The sequence below is a fragment of the Melozone crissalis genome, unplaced genomic scaffold (assembly GCF_028551555.1).
Source record: "Melozone crissalis strain CALT ecotype California unplaced genomic scaffold, PUWL_Pcris_2 ptg000016l_1, whole genome shotgun sequence".
NCBI lineage: Eukaryota > Metazoa > Chordata > Aves > Passeriformes > Passerellidae > Melozone > Melozone crissalis.
The window spans coordinates 18,457,872-18,484,008 of record NW_026535794.1 but is presented as its reverse complement, the minus strand read 5'-3'; the positions used below and the strand labels follow the sequence as shown (position 1 = coordinate 18,484,008).

Here is a 26,137-nt window from a genome sequence, read left to right as displayed (position 1 = left end):
TCGGAGCTCCACGGTTCGTGCCTTCCCCCTCAGGGGCTGCGGGCACGGGCAGGGCAGGGCTCGCCTCGGCCCGCGGAGGGACGCGCGGCCCAGCCCGGCCCGGCCCGGCCCGGCGCGGCTCCCCCCGCGGTGCGGGAGGCGCTGCCGCAGTGACTGCGGTCCCGCGGAAAGCTGCGGAGCCGCCCGCCCCGCCGCAGCCGGGCTGCCTGCAGGTGAAGTGAAAGTCGTCGGGGAGAGAGAGGAGGAGGCGGCGGAGGAGGAGGAGAAGGAGGGAGCGCGCAGCCCGTCCTGCGCTGCGGCCGGCGGAGGCTCCCCACGGCCCCCGGCGCTCCGCGGCCGCGGCATCATCCCGGCTCGGCCGGAGTGAGTGGAGCCCAAGTTGGCTCTCCCGGGGGAGGGGGTGACCTTGGGGGACCGCGCTGCGGGCAGGTGGCGCTGAGCGGGCGGGGGTCGGTGCTGCCCCCGCCGCCGCCTCCTGCCGGTGCCGTCAGCAGCTCGGGGCGGCGGGGGGCGGGCGGCGAGCGCTGCCCGGCGCGGGGGAGGCACCGGCGGCCGCCGGGAGCAGCCGGCTCGGGAGCGCCGCATCCTCCGGCCGGTCCGGCTGTCCCTGTGCCTGCGAGCCCTCCGCTTGTGAGTAAACTTAGGGAGGTGTCAAACTTAGAAGTTACTTATTGGTAAGCATGGAGTAGCACAGAAACTGCTTTTCCCCGAAAAGCGTGAGGGGGGTGTGGGGTGTGCGTGGTGTGTGTGTATTGCATGTTTGGCTGGCAGAAGCTTTCCACAACAAAATGACTGTGCTGCTTGGAGGAAAAGAGCCCCAACCTAAATACTTTAGGAATGTGCAGTTTGAGTCGGAAGCTTTTCCTTTGAGACCTGAGGACGAAAGCGGAGCTCCCTGAGCACTCCAAGTGTGGGGTCCGCGCCCCTAGACCTGCTGCTCTACTCGCAGGGACCGTGTGAGGGTCTGGAAGATGTCTACCGTGGGGTGCATTGAATGTCTTTCCCCATGTGTGTGCCCTGAGGTATGATCTGTTCTCAGCCGAGAGTCAACTTTTTCTGCTGTTTCTGGAGTTCAAGCAAAACTATTGTTAGCTTTAGGAATAGCAGGATTTGGCTTGTTCGTGTTTGGCAAAGTTCAGCCCCTGCATGCAGTGCTGGGCAGTATGGTGATGTCAGCTTTTCAGAATATTTAAATGTCATGTTTAGTGCTGCATATCTGTGCTGCTGTTTAAAATCAGTAATTCTTAATGTGCTTTCATTTCCTGTTCTTTCTCCACCCTAATACCTTCAAAATGCTTGTTTGGAGTTCTGCAGATGAGCATTGCATACTGCCCATGGAAATCAGCAGCTGCTCGTTTGCACATCTCTGGTAGCTCAGGAAGGCTGCCTGGACAGTAGCTTCTGCTTACTGGGAAGGCACAGTTAGACTATTAGGCAAAGTATTGCATAATATCAAGCATTAAGATGTAATCTTGTAGACTTCTGGTAAACTGACTTTCTGGATGTTAGAGATGGTCATCAAACCCATATTATTCATTTTTTCCTTCTGACCTTGTGAACTGTGTGAAGTGCAGTGAGTATGCATAGAAATCTGTATCCTCTGTCTAAGAATGACATTTTCATACAGGGACCAAGCTAGATATCTGACTAACTATACCAACTATTTTCTCTTAACTCTGTGTTCACCAAGCCAAACCTAATCTCAAATTCACTTGGTAGCACCCAAACTAATGCATGCAGAATTTCTGTGCACACAGCTGATCATGCTGTATGTGCAGTGGTCAGGGTGCAGCACTGATAGTGCACAACTCTTTCTGCAGCCAGAACCTCCTCTGGTTTCACACTGTGTATACCTGGAGCTCTGACTGATGTGCATAGGCCCAAAGACTTTATATAATGCCATAGTTCAGTCTTAGATTTTAGAAAACCTTTATTTTCAGATCATTGCACAATAAGAGGAGGAAGTTTAGTATTGAGCATTTTTAATGCTCCTGTGTCTGGAACTATATATGTTTCCTCTATGGCAGAAAAATTATTCTAAAGCTATTTTGACAATTTATTGTAATTGAAATTAGCTATGTTTTCTAAAGCATTCAATGTGCAACAAAAAAATTGCCATTAAATAAAACTCCTGTATTTGGATACTTCCCCCCCACCAAAAGCATTAAAGCATTGCCTTTGTATTCTATTCATCATTGGTTTTGTCAGGATTTTTTGTTTATTTGCTTTTATTTTGTGACTTTTTTTCCTTAATAGATGTTCTGATTAGCTAATTTGCTGTCTATCTACTTTCAGTGCTTGACATAGCAATCTCCTGTTTATTGCTTTATTGCTCTGTGATCAGTTGCTGTACTGGTACTCCATGTGTGTAGGTTTTGGTTCAGGCTATAGAAAGAGCTGGGAAAAGTTAGCTTGCCTTTTTTTCCCTTTGCTTTGCCTAAGGAAGCCAGTGCTCTGGTAGGGCAGTTCAGTTTCTTGAGTGACTAAATTGATTTCTCCTCATTGAAGGTTAAAGCTTGGCAGCTCTTTAGTGTGAAGCCTTGTGTAATAGGGGCTGTCTGGACAGTGGTTTTGTTGGGGTAAAGATGACGTCTAGGCTGCTGTTGGTAACAGTTTGGATTTTGTAAGGTTGCCCTTAATTGAACAGCTCTCTTGTGTTTGACATTTGCTGTGACCTCCTGCTGTAAGCAAAAAGAGACAGTTAATGATTTTGAAGCTTGTCTTTCACTTAGAGTTGAAAATGAGGATGTTTAGTTCTAGTTCCTGTTCTAACTCTCAGCCATGGTTGATTTTTCACTTTTTTTTTTTTTTTTAATGTTCTATTGCATCCCTATCTCACTTGAAGCTTTGCAGTCTACTGGAAGTCAAGTTAGAAGCAATGAAGAAAGCAATGAGGAGAAGGTAGCCTGAGGGTGGTAAATATGGGATGAAGAAAAGGAGTCTGCTCTGGAGCAGTAAGCAGAGGGTGCAAAGCAAGCTGAGGGGGAGGAAAACTAAAGAAATAACTGGGAAAGTGGGATGGAACTAATGTTAGCTGGCAGGGAAGGAGAAAAAATATGGACTATCTTTTCTATTTGACCCATCACTTTTATCAAACTGCAATGAGTTTAAATCTAATGGAGAACAACATGATTTTTCCTTACCATTCCCTATGCCAATTTGTATTTGACACTGTTGTGGTGGGCAGAACCTCAAGCCCTTAGAGAGGAATTTTATTGCAGACCAGTTTTGCTGGCTTGTGGTAACCAATGAAATAATTTGTGCACCACCTCAGTCCTGGGCTCTTCTGCTGAAGCAGTGCATGTGTCTGGTTTGCCATGGTGTCTGTGTGTGTCTGCACCTCGGCAATGGCACCGAAATTGGCAACTGGAGCATTCAAAGGGTGGTTGGTGGCAACTGCTTTGTCTCATAAATAGCCCAGCTGGAATGTAAATTGCTGACCTGGGGGTGAAGGCCTTTCCAGTCCATTGCAATTACTTGAGCTTTTGGGCCTCTTCCAAAGCAGTGCGTTCCAGCTAGGCATCAGTGATTCTTTAATTCTGCAAAAAATAAATTGCTTTTCCTCAAATGTGTTATTCTGTGGTGCAAAGGGACATTCTGCTGTGATACCAAACACCTCAATCCCTCTGACTGGAGAAGGTGTGGTCCTTGGTCTTGATTCACTGAAGACTTGCACATAGTGCTTGACACTCTATTTATCTGTAAGCTCTTCTAGATTTGTAGGCATAGATTTGGATTCACTAAAGGTGCCTCAGAACTTGTATACAGAGTTTATATAGATGCCAGACTGTTTCTCTTCTTTTTTTCTCCCTCAGCACTGTTGAATAATAGTGTTTCTTCCATTTTTTATCCAATATAAGCTGGAATTGGCTATATTCCTGAATGCTTCAGAATTCATTAAGTAATGGAATGGTAGTTTTCCAAGCCAGCATGAAATGAAATAACTCTAAACATGCATACACAAAAAGAAAATGCTGAGGTATTTGTTGCTAACATTAAAGTGCACTGTTAAGCCTTGGGATAACAACATCGTCTGTCCCAGGGTAGTGGGTAATGCCAGGGGAAGAGCTGTTTTTTTTGTTGAGGATAGAATGAATTGGGACAGTGCAGTGGGTATTCCAAAATCATCCCTTGATAATAAATATTGGTGGTGGTTTGGGGTTTTTGCTTTGATTTGTTTTGTTTTGCTTTTGGGCTTTTCCCCCTATTTTTGTTTTTTATAAATTAAGGTGATATGAAAATGATTGGGAAACATACCCTTCGTATTTCCCCACTGAAAATCTCTCAGGAAACCCCGAGAGGCTGGAGTATCTCCAAATTGCTTGATACAGTGTTTGGATTTTTGCAATTTAATGGCAAGTCTGTAAAATCTTGTGGACTATGTGTTTCTTTAAAACAGGGTAGCTTTAGGTTCTTTTCCTGTATCTCTTCCTTTCTCCTGCAGCATTTTGCAACTTTTTACTTTAGGTCCCAAATTGCCTAAAATATAAGCTGTGTGCGTGAGAGAGTTTTTTGTTTGTCTGTTTTTGTTTTGTTTTGTTTTGTTCTTTCCCATGCCATATAAACTAAAATCAGTTTTTAGATCTTATGAGACACATATTACTTTTCTACATCCCTTCTTTGGGCACAGTGAGATGTGAAACGGTACCTTTGTGGAATTTGGTAGGAGTTTGGTTGAAAGGCAGAGGATAGCTAAGGTTGACAGGGATCTCTGGAGATCATCTTGTCCAACCTCCCTGTCCAAGCAGGCCCACCTAGAGCTGCTTGTCCAGGTGACTTTTGAGTATCTCCAGGGATGCAGATTCCAGAGCCTCTCTTGATACCCTGTGCTCAGACAGTCTTACTAAAAAAAATGTGGATTCCTTTGTGATGGAATTTTAGAGGAGTGTTTAACATCTTTGTGATTGGTGATGAGTATTTGATGAAAGATGCAATTTAAACCAAGTTAAACCTACCACAACCAAAAACTTCAGGGGCTTGCTTATTGCTGAGATGCTTTATACAGCTTTATGCTGCTCAAACTCACAAAAGCTGGCATTTTATTCTTCAGCTGGCCTACCTGGTGCTTTACTTTCATTCATGTTTTCTATAATCTCTATCCCAAAAGAGTATGAGCACAAGAAACCTTGAAATCCTAATTACCTTTACAAGGATGGAGAAGGAAGCCCTGCTTGCACTACTGACTAAAGGAGCCCTTAACTCTGGAAGAATACAACTTAATCATGTCAGAGTTAGGAGTTCTGGACCACAAACATCCCCACATCGTCCTCCTCCTCTCCTGGTGCAGCTGATGCTGGTGGGTGCTGCACTTCTTCTGACCCTGAGTCTGGATATGCAGTTCAAACAGACCTTTTCCTAGCTGGAGTCCCAGTCTCAGAGAAGATTTTCTGGGAAACAAAATACATATTTATAAATTAATTTACAGTTTATGGTGTTCACTGTGTGGCTAATGTTACTACCCCATTCTGTACTTTCCTTAGCATACATTGAAACTACATTGCATAAATTGAGGTTTGTTGTATTATTCAGGTATAATGGTCAGCAGAGTATGCAAGACTACTATAGTTAAGCATTTAATAATTTTTCATTTTAGAAATTAATTGTGTACAGCTTTTTGACCTAGGAAGGATTTTATCAGTGAAACATAGCAATACTTTTCTTTCATCATAATGAACTCACTATATTCTGTTTAAACCACTTTTTTTTCTTGTCATATTGCATGAAATAGGGTAATAGAAGGCTCTCTAGAAGCATGCCAGCATTGTGTTTTTGGCTATTAGAAAGCCAATGGAGAAAAGCAAGAAGGTTCTCTTGGGATCATGTAAAAGAGAACATGGACTGCAAAATACTTAGGACTGAATATGGCTTTAGTAATGACAAGTCCTGCCTTGAAAACAGCATTCTGTCTGGCAAAAGTCTAAATTCTGTGATTAGGAAATTTATTCTATCATTTATTGCTATGACTTTGTATGGAGATTATTTGGAAAGGTTTGCTGGAAGAAGTTTCTTGAAGTTATTTGTCTTCATGTTGAAATCCATAAGGATGGATTATACGTATTTGTTACTCAGTCATGGAGTATGTAATTAGTACTTTGGCTGAACATTAGTGAGCAAATGCTTTCCATTGTAACATTTGTTTGAATAAACCACTTTTTAGTATGGATAATCCTCTTTAACATAATTGAAACATGGAGCTAATACTTAAACATTTTCAGTTTGAAGACCGATGGGATAGTTGTTGTATGCTACTGTAAAATCACCACAGGAATATTGAAGGAGTCACGTTCTATAAGCATGACTACAAGATTTCTGTATTTCATCCAGTCCCATTTCTATCATTCTTGTATGTGCTGGTATAATAATTATAAAGACTTTAATTGCCTAAGAGCTTGCCAGCTTGCATTTGCCAACTATGCTGAAATCCTGGCCAAAATCTTCAAAATCATGCAGTAAGCTGCTGTTGGCTCAGACCAGTGGATATAAATAGATGATATGGTGCTGAATTACAATTCTTTATTGAAATTCAGCTAGTGTCTAATAAATAGCCATAAAAAGGCAACATTGTTTCCCTAATTAGGGCTTTTAAAAGAACACAGTATTTTTAATTTATTTATTTAATAAAGTTAATGTTTATCACAAAATTATAAGATCTAGTTCATAGTTTAGTGAATCTTTCCAAACAAAAATATTTTTCTGGTTTTGAAAAGAGTTGTGGACTACTGTCTGGTTGGTTTCCAGTAGAAATAGTTCATTATTTTATTTTGGGGTGAGGTAAAATTTGGATGAAGACAGTGCATTTTATACATAAATTGCTTTTCAAACATCATGCTTCAGAAATTATGTTAAAGAACTGCAGTATCTAGTTAATAGTATTTTCAAAATTATTTGTGCTGCCTCTTTCCAATAATAAGGAAAATTTGTGCCAGATTGGAACTTTGAAAATGGGAAGATAAAAATGCTTATTCGTGGAATCAGTTTTAACTGATCTGTATGTGACTCCCTAATAGTACCTTCCAGGGGCTAGAATAACATCAAAGTCCAGTGGCATGACACGTTGTGGCATGTATGGAAAGAACTCATGGGAAAATCAGGCTGGAAGGGACCTCATAAAGTCTCTAGAGTGGCCTCCAGCAGACAGCAGGGGCAGCTGTGGTGTCAGAACAGGCTGCCCAGGGCTTGATCCAGTCATGTCTGTGCAGGCTAAAACCATTTTCAAATCTCCCAGGACAGCCTGTGCTGCTGCTTGACCCTCCTCACAGTGAAAATGCCCTTAGGGATTACAGGTTCTCTGGCCTCTAGGCTTGATGTGTGCACCTGTGTTAGATCTTGACTCTGTTCTTTGTGCTGCCTACCAGGTGGTTTTGTGGTTTGAGTTTTAGAAGAGGTGATCAGTTCCCTGGTTTACGTGGTTCACCTCGGTGCTGTTTTGCACAGAGTGGTTGGGTGCCTTGGAATCCAAAGTAAAATGCACTTCTTGGGGCAGGAGGTGCAGAGAGTGAGGGAATGCTGTGTGTGTTATATTTGATATCCTGTCTCCATGGAGCTTAGGCACATGAGGCAATGCCAAGTATTGAGTGTGCAACAAGTCCAAAGTCTGGCATTTGCAAAGCAAATGTGGGGCCAAGACCAGGATCTAGCTCCCAAAGCTTTGTCTGTGTTGTGCAGCTAGAAAAGTTGTTTAATTGACTCATCTCTGCTCCTCTGAAACATAAGGCCTGGTTATGAATATCAGCTTTTTGACTGATAGACAAGGTTAGTTTGAAGCACTTTCAGCAGTGTTTCCAGATACCTTGTACATTGCTGCCTTCAGACTAGCAGTTCTTCCATAGCAGGTTCTTCTAAGATGTACTAGGCAATTCTGTTAGTGGTAATTTGAGGAATTCAAATTATTTCAGCCCCTAGTTAGCACTTTCAGCATCACTTGGCAGGAAAATGAGAAAAACATTCAGCAAATCCTCAGCCTAAGTAAGTTTAAACCCACTTCTGTACCCTAGCATTGTAACTTGCTGAGGTCTGTTTATGTGTCTCCTATTAAAACTCTGCAGCTGGATGAACACCCCAACATCCTTGCAGGCAAGAAAGCATAAAGCTATTTCCTTTCTTTTCAAGTGATGTCAATGCTGAGAAAGCTGGACCTATGAGTGCAGTGCCACTGAGCTAGAGTTCAGTGTCTGCAGATGCAGTTTCTCAGGCTTTATCTGTGTTACAGTGAAATGTGTAGCTGCTGGTGTATTCACTAAAGGTATTAATGATGGATACATCATCTGTCAGCATGCTAATAAGCATCATTAACTATCCTCAAAGCAGCTAAATGATACAGCTGTTGAAAAGGCAGGAGTTGCACTCTAGCCTCTTGTCTGAGCTCCTCTTTAGGCCCTAATGGATAGAGCTCATTGAGGGAAAACCTGAGGGCAAAAGCTTGGGGGTGGGTGAGTCTGTGAGTGATTCTTCCTTTTGATGTTTGCTTTAATGTTAACAGAGCACCAGCATGCACTGCAATTGTTTGACTAGAGTTATTGTTTGGATGTCTAATGACCCATGACCATTTATTAGTTTCTGATGTTATTACTGTAATTGCACTAACATCTAAAAGTTTCCAATTGATGCAGTGAGGCTGCTCTGCCTTCCTTGGCTACTCATAGGCGCAGATTTACTGGTAGGTTAACCTTTTCATTTTTTACTGTTTTCAAGGTGTTGTCTTGTTTATGTCAAATGTTACAAATTTCCTTGTAAACCAAGTGTCTCCATGGGTAGCTATTAACATCCTACTACTTTACGTCTATTATTTCATAATGCTGGTCTTGTAACCAGTTCTTTTATGGGGTTCTCTTTACGGCCTCTGGCACAGAGCTCGGTCTCTGGATTTCTGGATTGCTCAATAAAGACCAGACGTCTGAATGGTTTATATCATTCACCAAAAAAATAGCCCATTCGTAGCATCCAGCTCGGCAATTAATGGCTATATATATATTTTTTTTTTCTTTTTACCTGTTAAGGAGAAAATCCCCCTTGCGTTTGCGGGAACACTGATAAGAGAAACTAGGCACTCTGAGGTTAAATGGAAGATCTGTGGCTGAGCAGGGATGGGAGGGCGGGCGCTGCCGCAGCGCTCCGAGGCCGCAGGAGGGAGCGCGGTGGCTTCGCGGCTCTGTGCGCGCCCCCGCGGCTCTGTGCGCGCCCCCGCGGCTCTGTCCGCGCTCCCGCGGCTCTGCGCGCCCCCGCGGCTGTGTGCGCGCCCCCGCGGCTGTGTCCGCGCCCCCGCGGCTCTGTCCGCGCTCCCGCGGCTGTGTGCGCGCCCCCGCGGCTGTGTGCGCGCCCCCGCGGCTCTGCGCGCCCCCGCGGCTCTGCGCGCCCCCGCGGCACCGGGCGGAGCGCGCTGGGCACATCCTGTGTCCTGTCCTTGGCCGGACAGCTGCGGCTCAGCCCTGCTGCTGCCAGGCGCTGCACCATCAATGCTGTTTCATGCGGAGTTTTAAAGGTTACGTGGGGCAAGAACAAGAGTCTCTTTCTTCTGCAGGCTGCCGGGTTCGAGAGTTGCTGGCAACTTTTAACGAGTGATAAAGTTGTACTTTTTCCTACTCGTTTTGTTTTTATGGCTGACATTTAAAAAAAAAATTCTGAGCAAATATCTCCGAAGAGCACCAAATAAGCTGAAAATTATTAAGATTCAAAGATATGAAGTACAGTGATGTAAATATTCAAACCACAATTTTGTTTGTTCTTTCTTTGGGGGATTATGCTAGTCAGTGAAAATCTGTCTCAAGTTCTGTTGCCCACCCCCTCAAAGAGAACATCACTTTGCCATGCAGCACTGCTGGACACAGTTGCTATAACAATGGCATTTCTTTATTTGTGATTCTGTACTAAGCTGAATTTTAAGGATAATAGGTTTTCTCCCCATTTTCATTCTGTCACTACAAGGATTTAATTTCTCAAATGCTCAAAGAAACCCAAACACAGTATGACCAAGCTATAGCTATTTATCAACTCCTTTAAAACATAACTATTGTTTTAAAATCAAAATTTACCAGAAACACAAAGCAAATCCAGCGCTCCAGCCGGTCATGCTAGTTCCTTAGGTGCAGTGCACCCTCTGAATTCAGACACACAGAAGTCCTTCTGACCCTCAGTTTACTGATGTTCAGAACAATGTTTCTCAGCCTTTTAAGATTTGCAGAATTTTTTTCCTGAGAGGGTTATTTTTTCCATGTCTTACACTTGTTCTACAAGAAGAAATGCAATGGTAGTGATGAAAAATATAGGCACTTTTTCCTTTTGAGGCTATACAATGGTATTTGACATACAGAATTCAAGCACAGAGGTATTCAGACAAAAGGTCACTATATTGCAGCCACCTCACAGATTCAGTATTTTATCATAGACCTTTATGTAAAGGCTGTGTTTGTGAGATTTGACATATCTAGTAACTTCTAGCATGATGTATAGCCACTTGAGCCCAAGCCCCATCTTCACACCTTTGTCCCCTTACTTTAGATAGACAGAGACATTACACATACTGCCCTTTTTGAAATAAACCAACCCACATGTATAAACAAATTAGTAATGTAGGACAAAAAAATCACTGAGGCATAAACCTAAAACCTTGTGGCTAGTTATTCTGTGGTTGAATATCACATGAAACATTCAAATACAGCAAAGTTAGCCATTCATTGTAACCAGACAGCTGAATTACTGTAACAGTTCAGCAAATGTCAGGTACTAAATCTGAACTGATTAAATGTGTAATTTGTTTTGTTGATGCATTGATTTTGAAGAATTTCAAACTACTATGTGTGTACTAATAAAGGGTATTTTTGTATTGCAGCAAGCATGAGTAGAACTTTCTATTCACCATCCTGGCCCCCCAGCTTTGTTTTACACAGCTGAATAACTGTAAAACTGAGACTTTCTGTCATGTGGAAGCAACAAGATAAATGTTTGTAGCCTCCTAAATAGCTTTTTTGTCCTAAAGATGTCATATAATCAAACCACAATTTTCCTGCATGGTTAAATATTAAATGACAGCAATTTGCTTGTTGAGAATTGTTGATACTTCTTTTGTGGTTTGGTGATTTACTTATTTATTGATATATTCTCCAAAAGAACTTTTTGGTTTCTATAAGGATAACTTAGAGTTATCCTTATAACAAGAAGGATAAGCAAAACGGTGACTGATGGAACTGATGCTTTACAGGTGGCTTTAGTTTTGAACTTTGGAACTAATGCTAGCAGTTCTCAGGAACAGAATCAACACTCTGCTTCTTTCTGTAATAACACTTGCCTGCTTCCTGTAGCTCATAGGAGATGCCGTGCTGGACAAGCAGTGCTGAGTGAGGGATGTACTGCACACATCTGCCTCTTGCAGCTCTTCCAGTGGAAGGATCAGGAAGTTTTGATAGTAGCACCACAGAATGATTGGAATTCTGGAGGCTACAGACTTCAGTAGCTTCTGTGAGCTCTGAGCATTTTCCTCTCTTGTGCATAGGGTAACAGGACCTACCAATGTGACCATTAACTGATAGGGTCAGGCAAGTTGTTTTGTGAAGTGGGAGAGGAAGGTGAAAGTGACACATCTGTAGCTAATTGTCAGAAATTGGAGGGTGTCACAATAGAAGTACTCTTCTGAACTTGACAATTTCTTTTCCCATAGTTTGATACTATCAGAGAAAAGGGCTAATAAATAGTCAAGTTTGAAATGTTGCAGCCTGCCTTGATTTTTACACAAAGTGGCAGTTCCAGAGCAGTTACACCCCTGACTTCTCCTGTTGTCTTCCTCCAATTCTATTGGTGTTTTAGCTCTGTAGTACAGAAAAGAATCTTTCATTCATATTTTGTCCTCAGCTTAGGTTCCTCCTTGTCTCCTGAGATTTATATGTGAGCATATTTGCAGAACTTGCTTAATAGTTTTATAGCCCATTTTTACAAACAACCTGCACCTTTATTTCCTTGAGGAATTCCTTTCAGTTGCAGTGTTTATCACACAGGTTTGCCTGTGGCTGAGTATGCACATCCTTAGTTGCACCCATCTTTATCTGCACTGTAAGAGAGGCTTGCTGTGCGCTGGCAGTGCTGCTTTTAGAAAGAACAAAGGGCTGTAGATGCAGAGCCTGAGATGGAATTGTATCACCTTCTGCTTGATGAAAGCTTACTTTGAACAAATGCTGTCCATAAGATATGCTTCTGCTATATCATTCAGGTTCTTACTATAAAGGGGTGTGTTTTATAATCTTCTTTTTCACTTTCTTCTTTTTATTTTTTTCCCCTCAGTTTCCATCATGAGTATGTTCAAAGTAGTTGTTGGTGGTGCTGAATGTGACAGAAAGCTAAGCAGGAAGTCTGGGACTCATATGCCATGCTTTGAGCTCCCTTCTGAGTGTTTGTACAGTTTTACCTCCTGATCTGAGATCTTGTGATAGCAGAGAGAGAAGCTGGAGTGATACAGGAGTCTTGAGCTCCATTGCTTTCATGCAACACATCAGGTTTCACGTACTTGATCACTCAGTTCATTAGCAGTGGTGTTGCAGTTGTCAGGCTTTCAGCATAGATTTATTTTAACTGTGTCATGAAGTAGTGTTTAACAAACAGTACTTCATGTTTCTTTTCAAAAATTATGTTTATTATCAACCATAGTAGTTGAATTATAAGTAGAAACCAAAATGTTTGTATGAAGCATAAATATTTCTTACCTTTGGGGATGATAGGATCAAACGAAAATACCTTTGAATAACAGTGCTTTAATAAAATGTGTAAAGATGAAATGTGAAGATGGTTTGTGGGCTCAAGATGCTAAACATCCTGCTAGGAACTACTAGGACACATCAAATCTTACAAACACAGCCTCTACATCCATGTTCATAATAAAATTCTGAACCTGTCAGATGGCTGCAGTGTAGGGGCAGTCTGTCTGAATACCTTTATGCTTTAATTCTTCATGTCAAAAATTGCAGTGTAGCCTCAAAAGGAAAAAGCGCCTGTATTCACACATTGCTGCTGTTGCCTTTCTTGTTCTACAGCAAGTACAGGAGATGACAAGAACAAACAGAGGGTCAGGTGGACTTGTGTGCATCTGAATTTGAGTGGTGCACTGTGCTGACAGAACCAGCATGACTGGCTGGAGCACCTCATCACCCCTCTATTTCTGAGCTTTGACTTTGAAACCATAGCAAAGTTTTAAAACAGTTGATAAATAGCTGTTATTGATATACCTTGGTCATACTGTGTTTGGGTTTCTTTGAGCATTTGAGAAATGAAATCCTTGTAGTGACAGAATGCAAAGATGGGGAGAAAACCAAGAACACTTAGAATCCAGTTTAGTGTAGAATTGTGAATAAGGAAGTGCCATTGTTATAACAACTGTATCCAACAATGTTGCATAGCAAAATGAAGCTGTTTGAATTTCTTAATTGAATTTTCATACATAGTGTATTTGGATTCTTTCCACACAAAAGCTTAGTTCATTTTCCTGCATGCTGTAAGATTAAAACATGGCAACATCAGGGATTTTTTTACACTTTTAATTTTTAAGATGTTGTGCACAGATTGATTTCCACACCACTACCACTTTCTATTTTTGTGTTGTTTATGAGACAAATATGCATCTTTAAATTCTATTCCTTATATGTGTTAAAACCTTTCAAGTCCCTTGCTGAAGTGTTTAACTCTTTAGCAGAGTGGTACCCTATTATATTCACATATGTGCAGTTCTCCCATTGCTTAGTTGCTCTGCCTTGTCCACTGTGGTATTTTAGTAGTCTTTTCTGAGTTCCTGGGTTTTTGTCTGGAGTTTACAACTGCACAGGATGGACTTTTCAATAAGTCATTCCTGGTGTGTTTCTTGAAGTGACAATTACTAAGTAATGCTTTCTCTTTCTGAGATGTGTTGATCTGGATGCAAACAAGACACAGGTTTTTTATTGTCTGTCTACATTTATAAAAATACTCTTTAGCTGTAAATGGGGATGACTGAAGCACAGCCAGGAAAACTTTATTTGATATTTGGATGATTGCCATAAATAGAATTCAGCTAACACATGCCTTTGTCTGCCGTGGAAATTCAACTTTAAAAGGAATAATTTCTCAACACTACCCTGCTGTGCAGAATCCTGAATATTAACAGCTTTTCTGAAGGTTAGTGGAACACTAACTGGTTTTTGTTCAGCTATGAGTTGCTCTTTAATAGTAGAAGTTTTGGTACTAAGAGTTGTGTTTTAAAAAATGCAAGAAACAAATTTGACTTCTCATTTTTATTTTCAAGTACAACAAATAATGATATGACAGTTTGGATAAAATATTAATGCCTTTGGTGATTAATAATATATCACTGGTCATCTTTCTTTAAAATAGAAGCAGCTGTCTTTCAGAAAATTCTTCTATCTTAACTCACACACTGTAGTGTGCATTTCAGAGTTGCAGTAGCTGCATTTGCAGGTAAGATTTGGATCTTACATTGTCCAATGCTGCATCAACAGCGTGCTCAGATCCTCTGCTGATCCTTCAGTGAAGCTATGCCAACATGAACTTTTTAACCATGACTTTTTCTAGTGCAGGTAGAAACAAGGCATCTGCCTTTCCCTATGTGCTCAGGAATTGTTTTGATTTAAAGCTTGCTTCTTTAGTCTGAAGCCAGAGGAAACTGGAAGGAAGATTTTCTGTTTGGCTGTGTAAGGCATTTCTGTACGTGCTGCAGCTCCTTTGAAAAGCTGCCGCTGCTGCTGTGGCATCAATGCAGCTCTGCTGCTGGAAAAAACAGGAGCAATGGTGGGAGACTTGCTCCCAGTCTTCTACTGCTTTACCATCCACAGGTACTCTGAATTCAGTGTGGCAGACAGAGGGAGGGTATAGCACTCTGTATTTTGTTTCCACTGTCCTGTCTTTAGTCGTGCTACTCAAACGAAAACACATGATGAATGTTAGGAAGAATACCAAGAATACCAATGCTGACATACTTTCATGTGAGACCTATTTGAAAATTAGTGGTCCAGATAGAGCTGGGAAACTTACTCTGAATAAGTTAATGTCAATAGGAGGAGAAGGAAGAATATTTGTGTATTTGTCAATTAATCACATTATTTTGAGATGTATACTTGAAGACATTAAATAAAAATGTTGTTTTAGTAAGTCTTTCTGAGCAGACAGAACACAGGGTAAGACAAATTCAACTGTGCCCTGCTGATGGCTGGCTGAGGAGTCTAGGCATTCTTCCTATGACTCAGTTCCTGGGGATAGTCAACTTTCTACAAAGTTTTAGGACTCTTACATAGTGTATGGTGCTCTTTAACTCACTTTCACCAAGTGTAGGTTTTTCTTGCTCTTTGGCTTTTGCCATGCAGTTATGGTTAGATTTCTATGGTTAAATGTGACTTGACAGAGTTAGGTTTATGGTTGGACTCAATGACTGCAAAGGTATTTTCCAACCAAAATGATTCTATCTTGAAGAATTTTAAGAAATAACAGAGAATGAAACCATATGAATTAATAATAGCTCTATGACTTATCTGATTGCTGCAAATAATTCTTTTCTTGGCTACATTACTGATTTCAAAGTACCATAGCTAAATGCAGATGTTCCTGTTCACTGTAGCTAATGTACCACTTGTGTGTGTATATGACTTGCTCATCTGTCTGGGGTGCATCTGAAATTATGTCCAAGGTGCAGAGGTGTGTGAGAAACACCATTTGGATGCTTTCATATATCCAAAATGGAAGCTGTTCAGCTCTAGATTGAAATGAATTCCATTAGGAGGAATCCATTTCAAGCAGAAAGTATGTTAAGAGCTGCTTCTGCTTACAAAAGCGCACATCATCGCTGAAGAGGCTTGGAAGGATTTCAGATCTGCTTGTGCTTTTGCATTAAGTGAATGATTTCTGGTCTTCCTATTCCTCTGCCCTTGCTCCATTGCTACTGTTTTGGTTTTTTTTGGTTTTTTTTGCATTTTCCCATCGTACTGCCTGTTTGTCCCAGGTAGAGTCCTTGAGCCACTGCCTTCCTGCATGGGTGGCTTCAGGTGTGCTCTGTGTTCTGTTCTGTGTCTGCAGCACCAGCTCTGCTTGGTCCACGGCTGGGAGGTGGAAGCAGGCTCTTCCCTATTTACGCTGAGCTATGCGGTTCAATTAGCTGCATTTTATATAGCTCACTGAGATATAACTTTCCTTTCAACAGAGCCCCCTTCCCGTGGGGCAGCTCTCTGACCTGCCTCTTGTGTGTGTGGTGACAGATTTTTGGGTCAATTGCACCCTGTTTGAATTCTTGTGCTTCAAGGAAGGGGAAGCAAAGAGAGCAAAACACACTTTTACAAATTTTTGAGTTTTTTTAGCGTAGTTTGGTGGTGGAGAAGAATCTTCTGCAGGTCCCAGATATTATCTGGGCAACAGGCCCAAATGAAAAACCTGTTCTGGTGCCAGGAACAGCATGGCTGAGAGGTGTGGAGGCTTGGTGAGCACCCTGGCCCTGCACCCCTGGGGCAGGACCTGCCAGCCTCTGCCTGGCCACCAGGGTCAAACTTGTACCTTCCAGGGTTCTCTTTGGAGGATGGTGTGTTCCCTCCTTGGAGACTTCATCTGAGTCTGAAGATGCATGTGAACTAGTGGGGCAAGGGAGTGAAAAGCAAAATGTGAGTCTTGAAAGACTGGGATAGCTCAGTTTTCTGAGATGCATAAAGAAGTTTTCACACTCCTAATTTAGTTTTAATTGTTAATCTCTTTATTTGTCATTAAATTAATCTTCAGCTAGTCTATTTTTTATTATTAATTTCCTTTCTTTTTATATCTATTTCCTATGGATTAACAGTATTATTCATTCAAAGGGTATCTATCAAACATAATTAACGAATAATTTGATGGCCCAGAACCCTTTTTAAAAATTATTACTTTTAGGAAATAGTGTCTCCCTATAACCTAGTAACTGCTTAACCTAAGAAAGAATTGAACAACCCATCTCTTCTGGGTTTGGTCTACATTAACTCCCTCATGTTGCTTGCTATAGCTCTCATCTGCTGCCTGCAACACCTTCCCATCCCACAGTCAGCTGTTTCTTTCTTGTTGTGAGCAGGAGAAATCTTGGTGAGGCCATTTGGGGAGCAAAAGTCAGTTTGTGGAAGGCTGCTTAAGCTGCTGCCACTGGAGAGTGAAGGTTACTGTGTCAGTCCCATGCTGGAGAGTGAATAGGTGATGCAGCTCTTGTCCTGCATAACTTCTCTGCTTGAAAGTTGAAACTGAGTCCATGTTTATATATTTGAAAGTCTCATATTTAAAAATAAGAGTCATTATCTGTAGTGGCACACTAAATAAACTGCATTTTTCCCTCTTCAGAAACACTTTTCCTCCGGAGAATTCAGCAGCAGCAGTATAAGGCAGTTGCTCTTTGCAGAATATGTGATTTCTTTCCTGGCCCTGAACTTTTATCTTGCTGAAACAAATATTTTACCATTAAGAACACTTGGTCACATCTGGTACATCTTAAAAAGGGTTGCTTTTCCAAGAATAGCATGCAAACATGAAATCAGAATCATAAGCAGATGTTTGCTAATATGGCCATAGATAACCTTTCAGTTTCATGTTTAATTTTTATAAATAACCATCTGTAAAGAATGCAGATTAATAGAGAACAGAGATAATTTCTGTCAGTGTTACTATGTTAACTTTACTGTGTTGCTGATGTTGTACTCATTACTATAAAATAGCATTATTTATTGTATAAAATTGTCAGCTGCTGGTTACACAAGAAGAGACATTTTTGTCATTGCTCTTTTACAACCTGGAAATGTTTGCTTTTCTTCAAAGAACATAGGATGATTATCTGTGTCAAAAAGACTTCTAATTTTGGCTTAATTCTTTCATTCATTGATAAAATACTTGAATGCTCTGGAATAGAGGGAATTTCTTGCTGTTTTTTTGCCTTTGCATTTTTAGTTAGCTTGGCATGACTCTTGCAGTTGGGCTGGTAAAAATGAGGTATTTGCTCCCTTGACTGCTGGCCTCAAAGAAGCATATTTTAGCTTATTGAAAAAAAAATCTGTTTCATAAGGCAGACCAGTAGCCTTTTGTTTTCCTCCTATAATATTCTCCTTATAACTTACTTGAATTAGTTTTGGACAGTTCAGTGTACAGATGCAGCTGACAATACTCCTCCTTCACTGGAAAGCCTGCCTGTCACTGCTGCAGCAGGAGACAAAGGCCTGAGCTGTGCTGCCACTGCCTCTGCCCTTCCAGAAGGGTCCTTGTCACACTGGGACCTTAACTGGTGGCAAAATGTATTCAGATGCCATCACAGGGAAGGCATGACATGGGACAATGTCAGAAGTGTCCCTTAGCTGTAAGGGCTGTGGTCTCTGGATGCCCCAAGCATGAGGCAGCTGCCATCTGCTTTCTGCTGAGGTACCCAGCGCATCACATCCTTAGGGAAGCTCGTGGTGTTTTGGGAGCTCAGGATGGCAGCGACTACTCTTGAATCCAAAAACTGATTGGTCACAGAGGCAGGTTTGGAGAGGAGGGCAAGCTACCAGATCTGCTCACTCAGAGGATGAGCCTTGTAAGGGAGAGGGGTGAAGTTCATTGGTGTGGTGCTGCCCGGGCTGTGCCACTCACAGGACCCTGCAAACCCCCTCCCCTGCTCCAGAGACCTGTGCAGGACCAGTCAGCAGCTGGGCACGTGGAGTAGGGTGAGAAGGGTTAATTGCCAAAACAGGTTAATGTGAGTAAGCAATCAACCTGTAGAAGGTGTGTGTTTGGGGCTTTTTTGAGTGTGTTAATTTATTTTTTTTTTATTTTTAAGCTTAGAAGCTGAAAAACATCTCACTTGATGATAATATTGACATTCCTCAGAAACAGAGATGTACACGAGTACAGCAAGTACATCTCAGCATCCAAATTTGTAGATGACGTAAAAGAACTGTTTGGGAAAGATAGCACAGCACTGAGAATTCATTAGAGCATTGCTTGCATTGCAGTTGAAATACCTTCAAAGAGAAACTAACAATTGAAATAAGTTCTGAAGCAGAAGAACCTTGCAGGCATTAGGGAAGGGGTGGGTAGCAGCTTATGTGTTAGCAAAATATCTCCAGCTAGAATATTATTTTACATCCCTGTTGTGTAGTTTTCTCCCTTGGTAATTTACAAATGGAAAATAAAATTTGGAATTATAGCTGATTAGATATTGTGAGTTCTCAACAAAGCATGTGTGTTCTGTATGCAATTTTTACAGAGTTGCTGGGTACAACTTGGTAGATGAATTTGAGTTATCTTTTGTGTTCAAGCAATTCAGTCTCTTTTTTTTTTATGAAGAATGAACTATGTTCTGCTACAGCACTCCTTAGAGAAAAGATATTTTATGTTATTTTTTAACCAGTAATTATTTTTTAATTTTATAGTGAAAATTAAACTAATTTAATCAAGTATAGCCTGTACAAAAGATTTTGATTTTGCCAGTTGTGATTGTGTAGACTTCATTTTGGTTTAAATAAGCAGTGTTGCCATTCTCAGTTCTGAAGACTTAAACCCAGCTATTCTTTCTGTCTTCTTTTCCTTCTCCTGGCTCACTTATTTGCATGTGGTCAAGTACTTTGGCCCTTTCAATCCTAGATGTGAATCTGTGGTTCTTGCTAACAGATTGCCTGGGCTTGTTCTGAAGAATGATGTGGAGGCTATACTGGAGCATTTTGCCAGTGCCATGCTCTTTTGATGGGAAACTGGGGCAAGGAGAGGCAGAGGCACTGGGATTCTGCCTTTTGCTTTCTCTTGGGGTAGTGGGAAGCTCACTAATGTGGCCAACCTTTGGTAGGTGTGACCAGTGATTCCCTACTGTCAAGCAGCGTTCTTAAAACTACTTCTGTTTTGAAATTTTGAGATCATAGGCTGTATTTATCAGCCTACAAGGCTTTGTAAATATGCAGTGTTGTCTTTAAGTTTGGGAAATATCTATTAAACCACTTAGATGCGAGTTAAAGGGAAAATTGTATAGTTATATCTCTGCCTTTCAGTAGATCCACGTTGTTTGGTGTATTTTTAATAATGGTCATTAGTTCAAGACATTGTCACCTTGAACCTAAATCACATTAATGGCACTGATAATCTTTAAACTTGCAGTGTTCCTGAATGATGAAAATAATGTTGTTCTTCTTTATTTTCTTGCTTCTAGATATAATGTTTTATTTAAAATTACTAGAAATAACAAATGGATGAAGCTTGGAAACGGGTACCAGTGAAATAAAGCTGAAATAAAATTTTAGAAATGCTGAGAGCTCAGAATATCTTTGGGCATATGTCAACTCTGCCTTGTGATGAAAGGGGAGCTGATGCTTTAAGAAGTTGGATCATTTGTTTGCTAACTCGTGGCAGAGCAGTAGAGACAAGACTCAGGTGTGAAAAGTATTTCACTGATTATGTGAATGGTTGTGGTTAGATCTGTTGCTAATACAGTATCTAAATATTGCCAATGAAGTGTATAAGCTAATCAGGTCTAAAGGGTTGAACCATAAGCAGGTGCAACTATAAATGCACAGGTTTGCAGTCTTTGGCCTGCAGAAGGCACAATTACGAGGCTACAAAGCACCTCTGTGGCTACTTTTGGGTTTTATTTCTGCACATGACCAGATCTTAGTACTGGTACTCACCTGTCCAATGTGTGTGTTCCCTGTCTTCAGCCTGGATGTACCTGCAGGTGTCTCTGCCTGGGGAAAGGGTGAAGGTGTGACCCACCTGGAAGCTGCCTGCAACTTTAGGGGACCAGCTGGCCCAGACTCCAGCATTTTATATTTATGCAGGCTGATCTGTACCAAAATCAGTCACAGTCATCACAGCTTCCCTGTCTCTGGAATGCATTCATTATATGGACATACAGACAGTTCCTCCTGCAATTCCCACCTGGGATTCTAATCTTAGGGAAAATCACATTTCCAATCAGAGGCAGTGGCAAGGGAGTGGGTGCCTGTGTGTGGGGAATAGGACTCAAAGACCTGACTGTCTTTCCTTGCTGTCACCCAGATGCTGCAGGGCATTTCTGCTGCGTTAAAAATGTTTGATTTTGCAATATTTTTCTGAAGCGAATAGCTATTTAATTGCTCATGCTTCCAGTTTTAACTGCATTTTAACAAACAAAGTTTTGGTTAGTCAGCCTCAACGAAGCATTGTTTGCAGGGTTTTCAGCTGTGGCTGTCTGTGGGAGGCTGCCAGTGCTGGTTTCCAGAGGGACTTCAGCACACCCACTCTTGACTCACTGCTTTCCTGTTTTAGGTTTCCTGAAGCTCCTGTGCTGTGATGCCCCGGAATGCCTCATGGCAGAGCCGCCCGGCCGTCCCGCTGGAGCGTGGCGCTGCCCTGTAGAGAGCTGGGTAAGTGAAACCTCATCCTCGGCATGGAAAATGCTGCCTGACCCCATGGCCCGTCCTCACAAACCTGCTCAACGTCTTTCTGCGGGTCTCATCAGCCCCCTCTTGTGTGTCACACCATGCTCTCCTGGCTTCTTGTGCGTTGGAGGGCAGTTTGTTGGGAAGTGGTGGATGCATGGGTTTCTTATTTCTGACATGCTTTGGTCAGTTTCCTCTGAAGAGTTGATTATGTGTTAGATGGGTGGATGGGGAGGATATAAGGGCAGAACTAACAGGAGCTGGAAATGCTCACTAAGTTGTGAATTATACCTTCATTGTCTTTATATACATACATATATATATACAGAAGATAAGCATTGGGATGAGGAAGGTGAGTTAGAGGAGGTGCATCTGAAATACCTTCTTGTTCCTCTCTTTAAAAAAATTCATTTCTGGAAAACTTTTTTTTTCTGCCATGAACACTGCTGATTTCCTTCATGTGCTATGAGCCCCATCACATCTTCCATGTACTGCTGAAATTTGTTAGATGTGACTACTTGTTATGGAATAATTACTTTCTATGTGTTACTCCAGTTGTATCATTTCCCTCTTGCAAAAGTAAGGCGTGGTGGGTGGCTGGGACCCCCTGTTTGACCCTCTAAGGGAGGCATTTGGCTGGTTTTTGTGCCTGAATTGGACTTGGGCCTTTCTTTATGATTTTATCAGTGATCACTATGTTGCTGGGGAGTCTTGGTGAGACAGAGAAAAACTCTGCTTACAATAGTTATATTTGGGAATAAATCTAAATATTTTCATGTGGTTGTCAGCTGTTAGGCAGAACTGTGGACTTCTGGACCTAGATCCTTCTAATAGCCTTGGCAACAAGTCCCATGGGTCTAAAGGAATGGCTCTAGGAATTGATCCAGCTGTCCAAGAGGAAGGGCAATTAAAGTAATCATTGACATCTGATCAAGTACTCATTGACATTTGCTTTAACTACATATATGGAAGGAAGGAGAATGATGAAGAAATGTACCTGAAATGAAGAAATATTCTCTCGATTTTTCTACAACAAAGAACTGTCCTGGGCAGTCTGAAGCCTGAATATGCCAAGCAGAGCTAAGAAGAAATGATCCTGTTTTATATTGATAATGCAGTCTGATGCTGGGACAGTTCCTCAGACCCTTGGTTTAGGAAACTTGTAGATTACTGATGGACTGTTGCCTTTTGGATTTCATTTAGGTTCTGACAAAAATGCATTTTGATTCTCTGAATTCCCCAAGGCCAAATACTTACGTTTTTGATCTACTACTGTAGTTGTTTAGCAAGTGCTAGCTCACTAATCCAGTGGTGGACACTCATCATTAGTGTCTGAATCAACAGGTAGGGATGCTGCTGATTTTGAAAAATAGTCTGATTCCCAGGAAATGATCTTTCAAAGCTATGTTGTTAACTGATTATTTCCTGTCTTGTCCCATCATCTTGTTTGGGAGAAGATGATTGCAAAGAAGAGTCTTTTCTGTCTAGAGGCCCACAAATTCAGAGGAAGTCTGAGCCTGTTGTCCTGCTTTCCCTGGGGTGGAAACTACATGGCTGAGAGATCTGTCTGCATGGTCAGGGCTAATAAATTATTTTGTTAAACTGGTCCACTTTGTGATCTTGAAAGCGCTGTCTGTGGGCTGTTCTGGTGTCTGAGGGCTGGGGCACTGGAGCAATGTCTCTGGGAGGGTTTGCAGCAGTGGTGAGTGATGGCTGTTGCTGAGAAGAAATGTGAATTGTTGTGTCATCTATGCTGATGTGAAGCTGTGTGTGAAGTCATTGTCAGTAGAGCAGCATCAGTACATTGGCAATGAACATTTGAACACAGAAGCAAGTTCCCTTTGCTTCTGTGAGGAAGTTTTATTTGCTCAACTTCCACCAGTTAATGATCAGCTGGTGTATGTTATTGCTGCAGAGCTGACATTGGTGTGGGTCTGTTGTGATGTACACGGCCTCCTGCCCAAATCAGGATGAGATCTAATATTTTGTGTCAGTAGTTTGAACCTCAGACCAAACACTGAGTTCTGCATTTTCTCCTGAAGGTCTTTTGTCCCTCTCTTATCCATCACCATTTTCAGGAAACATCCCAACCTGCACTGCCAGCGCTCCTCTGCAGAGTGTTTATTGTTGGAAAGGTTTACATTCTCCCTCAAAGCTCCGTCCTGGTTTTGTGTCAACTTTCTCTCTGGATTTTCTGTTTGGTTGGTGTTCTGCTGCTAACCTTCCACCTAACTCTGAGGCTGAAGTATTCCTACAGCTTTTTAGTTCTCACTAGGGTCTAGGGGCATGCTATGAAGCTCCTGATGTTTTTCTGATTGCTGGCCACAGCCCAGGAGAAGTCAGTAGCATTACTTATCCCCTGCTGAACACTGGGAGTCTCCCATCCAGTTTCTGCCATGAACTGAGGCATTGCTGAGGTATCAAGAGATTATTTGGCCTTTGAGTGTTGAGGGAGGCAGAAAGGATTTATCAAATTTTTTCTTGAAAATATCTGGTGATGTGCAAGGAGCAGAATGCAGGGCTGTCAGTGCCATCCAGGTTAAGGAGAACATGTTGTGGAGCAGTGTGATGCACAAGCAAATGCTGTAAAGTGCAGCAGGTGTCAATCAGTAACATCTTGAACATCTTGTACTGGGTTGTTTTAAAACTACCTTGGGGATATCCCAGCATTTGGGAAAGAAAAATCAGTGCTGGAATTTTGATGATGAGACATAACATGAAGAAAATGTTACAGCAGTCAGGTTTGTCAGTGATGTTCAAGTGCTCTGTACCATTTTTATTGCCATCTTAATTTTAAATTAACTGCTTCTGTAATATATAGTCCTGACTACTTTGGATCCAAAATGACTTCGGGGACAAATATCTTCAGTACAGAGATGCCTTCTTGTATATTCTTTTTCTGTTAAAATAACCAAGACTTAAAAAAATGCATGGAGTATGGTCATAGCTCCAGAGTGGATGTGGATGTTGAGCAGTCATCATGGCAGTGCTGGAAAATATTTGTGTAAGTAAAATGTACTATCTTGGGTTTAGGGTGGGTTTTTTAAAAAGACTAAAAAAACCACCAAATCTGGGAGTTCTGGAAGGCTTGGAAGCAACTAGACTGTTCTCGTTGTGATGAGTAATCATGGAATTTACTCTCAGAGAAGAACATGGTTAGTAGGGACTTTGTCTTGAAAATTGTTTTTAACATGATGAAAAATGCCTCATCTGTCTGTTTCTTTTCCATGTCTATACTATTTATGTCTTTCATTTCTTTTATTAGTAAATGAGAGGGGGAAAATGGGAATAACTTCAGGAAATACATGAAGGCACAGTAAACAGTACTATGGGAACAGTAAATAAAGCATCTGCTCTTGATTTTTCTGTGAAATCAAGAAGTAACTGGAGCAAAACACTTGTTGGATATTTTTTCACTTCTATATCTGCTGTCACGCTTCCCCTGCTTCTTAGAGTTTCTCTTTTTCTCGAAACAGTCGCTTCATTGAAACCAAGACTGAAGCCTACAAAGAAGCCATAGTGAACGAATAATAAAGGACAGAGATTCCAAATGTTGTTGATCTGGGCTGGATTTTTCTGCAGCGTTTGTGCCTGGTTTGGGATCCGGCCGTGACCCTTCCCGGCAGCGCAAGTTTGCGCGGCGAGGCCGAGGCCTGCAGCTCTGTGGGCCCCACTAATTTGCTGTGGAGAAATTAATGTAAACATGACATGTAGCTCACCATTTTCACAGGTGGAAGGGGTCTGTGGCATAACCTAGGGAGGTGAACTGGAGGGTTGTTTAGCATTTTGCTGGATTATTTGTTCTTTGGCTCCTCTCTGGCCCTGTCGCACACAGATTAAGCCTCCTGTCACAGTGGAATAGCCAACATGGGGCTCTGCCTGAAGCTCTCCCTAGTCCAGGAATGCATCCTGTTTGGGCTATGTGCATGCCTGGCAGGGGCTGGTGGTTAATCCCATCATGGTGTTGATTTGGAACCAGGGCACAGACCCGATACAGCTGTGGTCAGCAATGGGGTGCCCAAATCCCTTGTGACTGACGCACGTCCTGACATTTCCCTTCTCCTGAGGAATGTACCAGGGAGCTGGTGGCTAGTGGATTTATGGCTTGTAGATCAAGGCTTGCCAGACTTGCCAGCATGGCATTAGTGAGTACTCTTTTACTACATTTTAGTGGTATCCTGGAGGTTTGTTTGCTGTTCCAAGCATATCACTGCAAAATGGTATTAAATGGGAAATAAAAATGGAGACCTTTTTTAAAACATGAAAGATTTTAAGCAAAACCCATATATTTGTCTATCAACTTTTAATGTTTTTATTCCTTTAATATTAAGGGCTAGAAGTCTATTGTTTTGGGTTTTTTTGGGAGAACTTTTAAAATATAAGTCTCTTATGCAAACATCACACTTGAAGAACTAAGACTTGAAAGAGCCAGATGATATTGTGAAACTCTGGAGGGAAAAATATGATGCTTTATCTAACTGTAGATAGCTCCTTAAAGTACTCCCTCTGCTTTCACATCCCTTTATTCTGGGACATGAAAGAGAAACCTGAGCCAATACAAGATTACAGAACTAGGTTACAAACCTGAAGCTAGGCCATTTGTAGTTAAAACATCAGAGTTTTATTTTATATGCTTATTTTGGTTTAAAATTGTATGCATTTGGAAAACTGTCTCTTCCCATGAGAGTTCTTTCTTTCAAGTAATTAATGCAAGACAGTAAGCAGCAGAGACAATGAATTGTAAAATTTCATTGCTGGTTTACAACAAGAATTTGAACCTCATCCATCTGTCATCAAAA

The 26,137-nt window shown here is 41.6% G+C and overlaps 1 protein-coding gene across 1 annotated transcript in view; it reads left to right on the top strand.

Moving 5' to 3' along the window:
• Positions 1-303: 303 nt before the first annotated feature.
• Positions 304-26,137, top strand: part of KIAA1217 (KIAA1217 ortholog) — a 351,094-nt gene continuing 325,260 nt past the window's right edge. The window contains exons 1-2 of the mRNA XM_054273557.1: positions 304-363; positions 21,226-21,323. Coding sequence (XP_054129532.1) covers positions 21,260-21,323 — 64 coding nt within the window. The 5' untranslated portion in view covers positions 304-363; positions 21,226-21,259. The remainder of the gene's footprint in view (positions 364-21,225; positions 21,324-26,137) is intronic.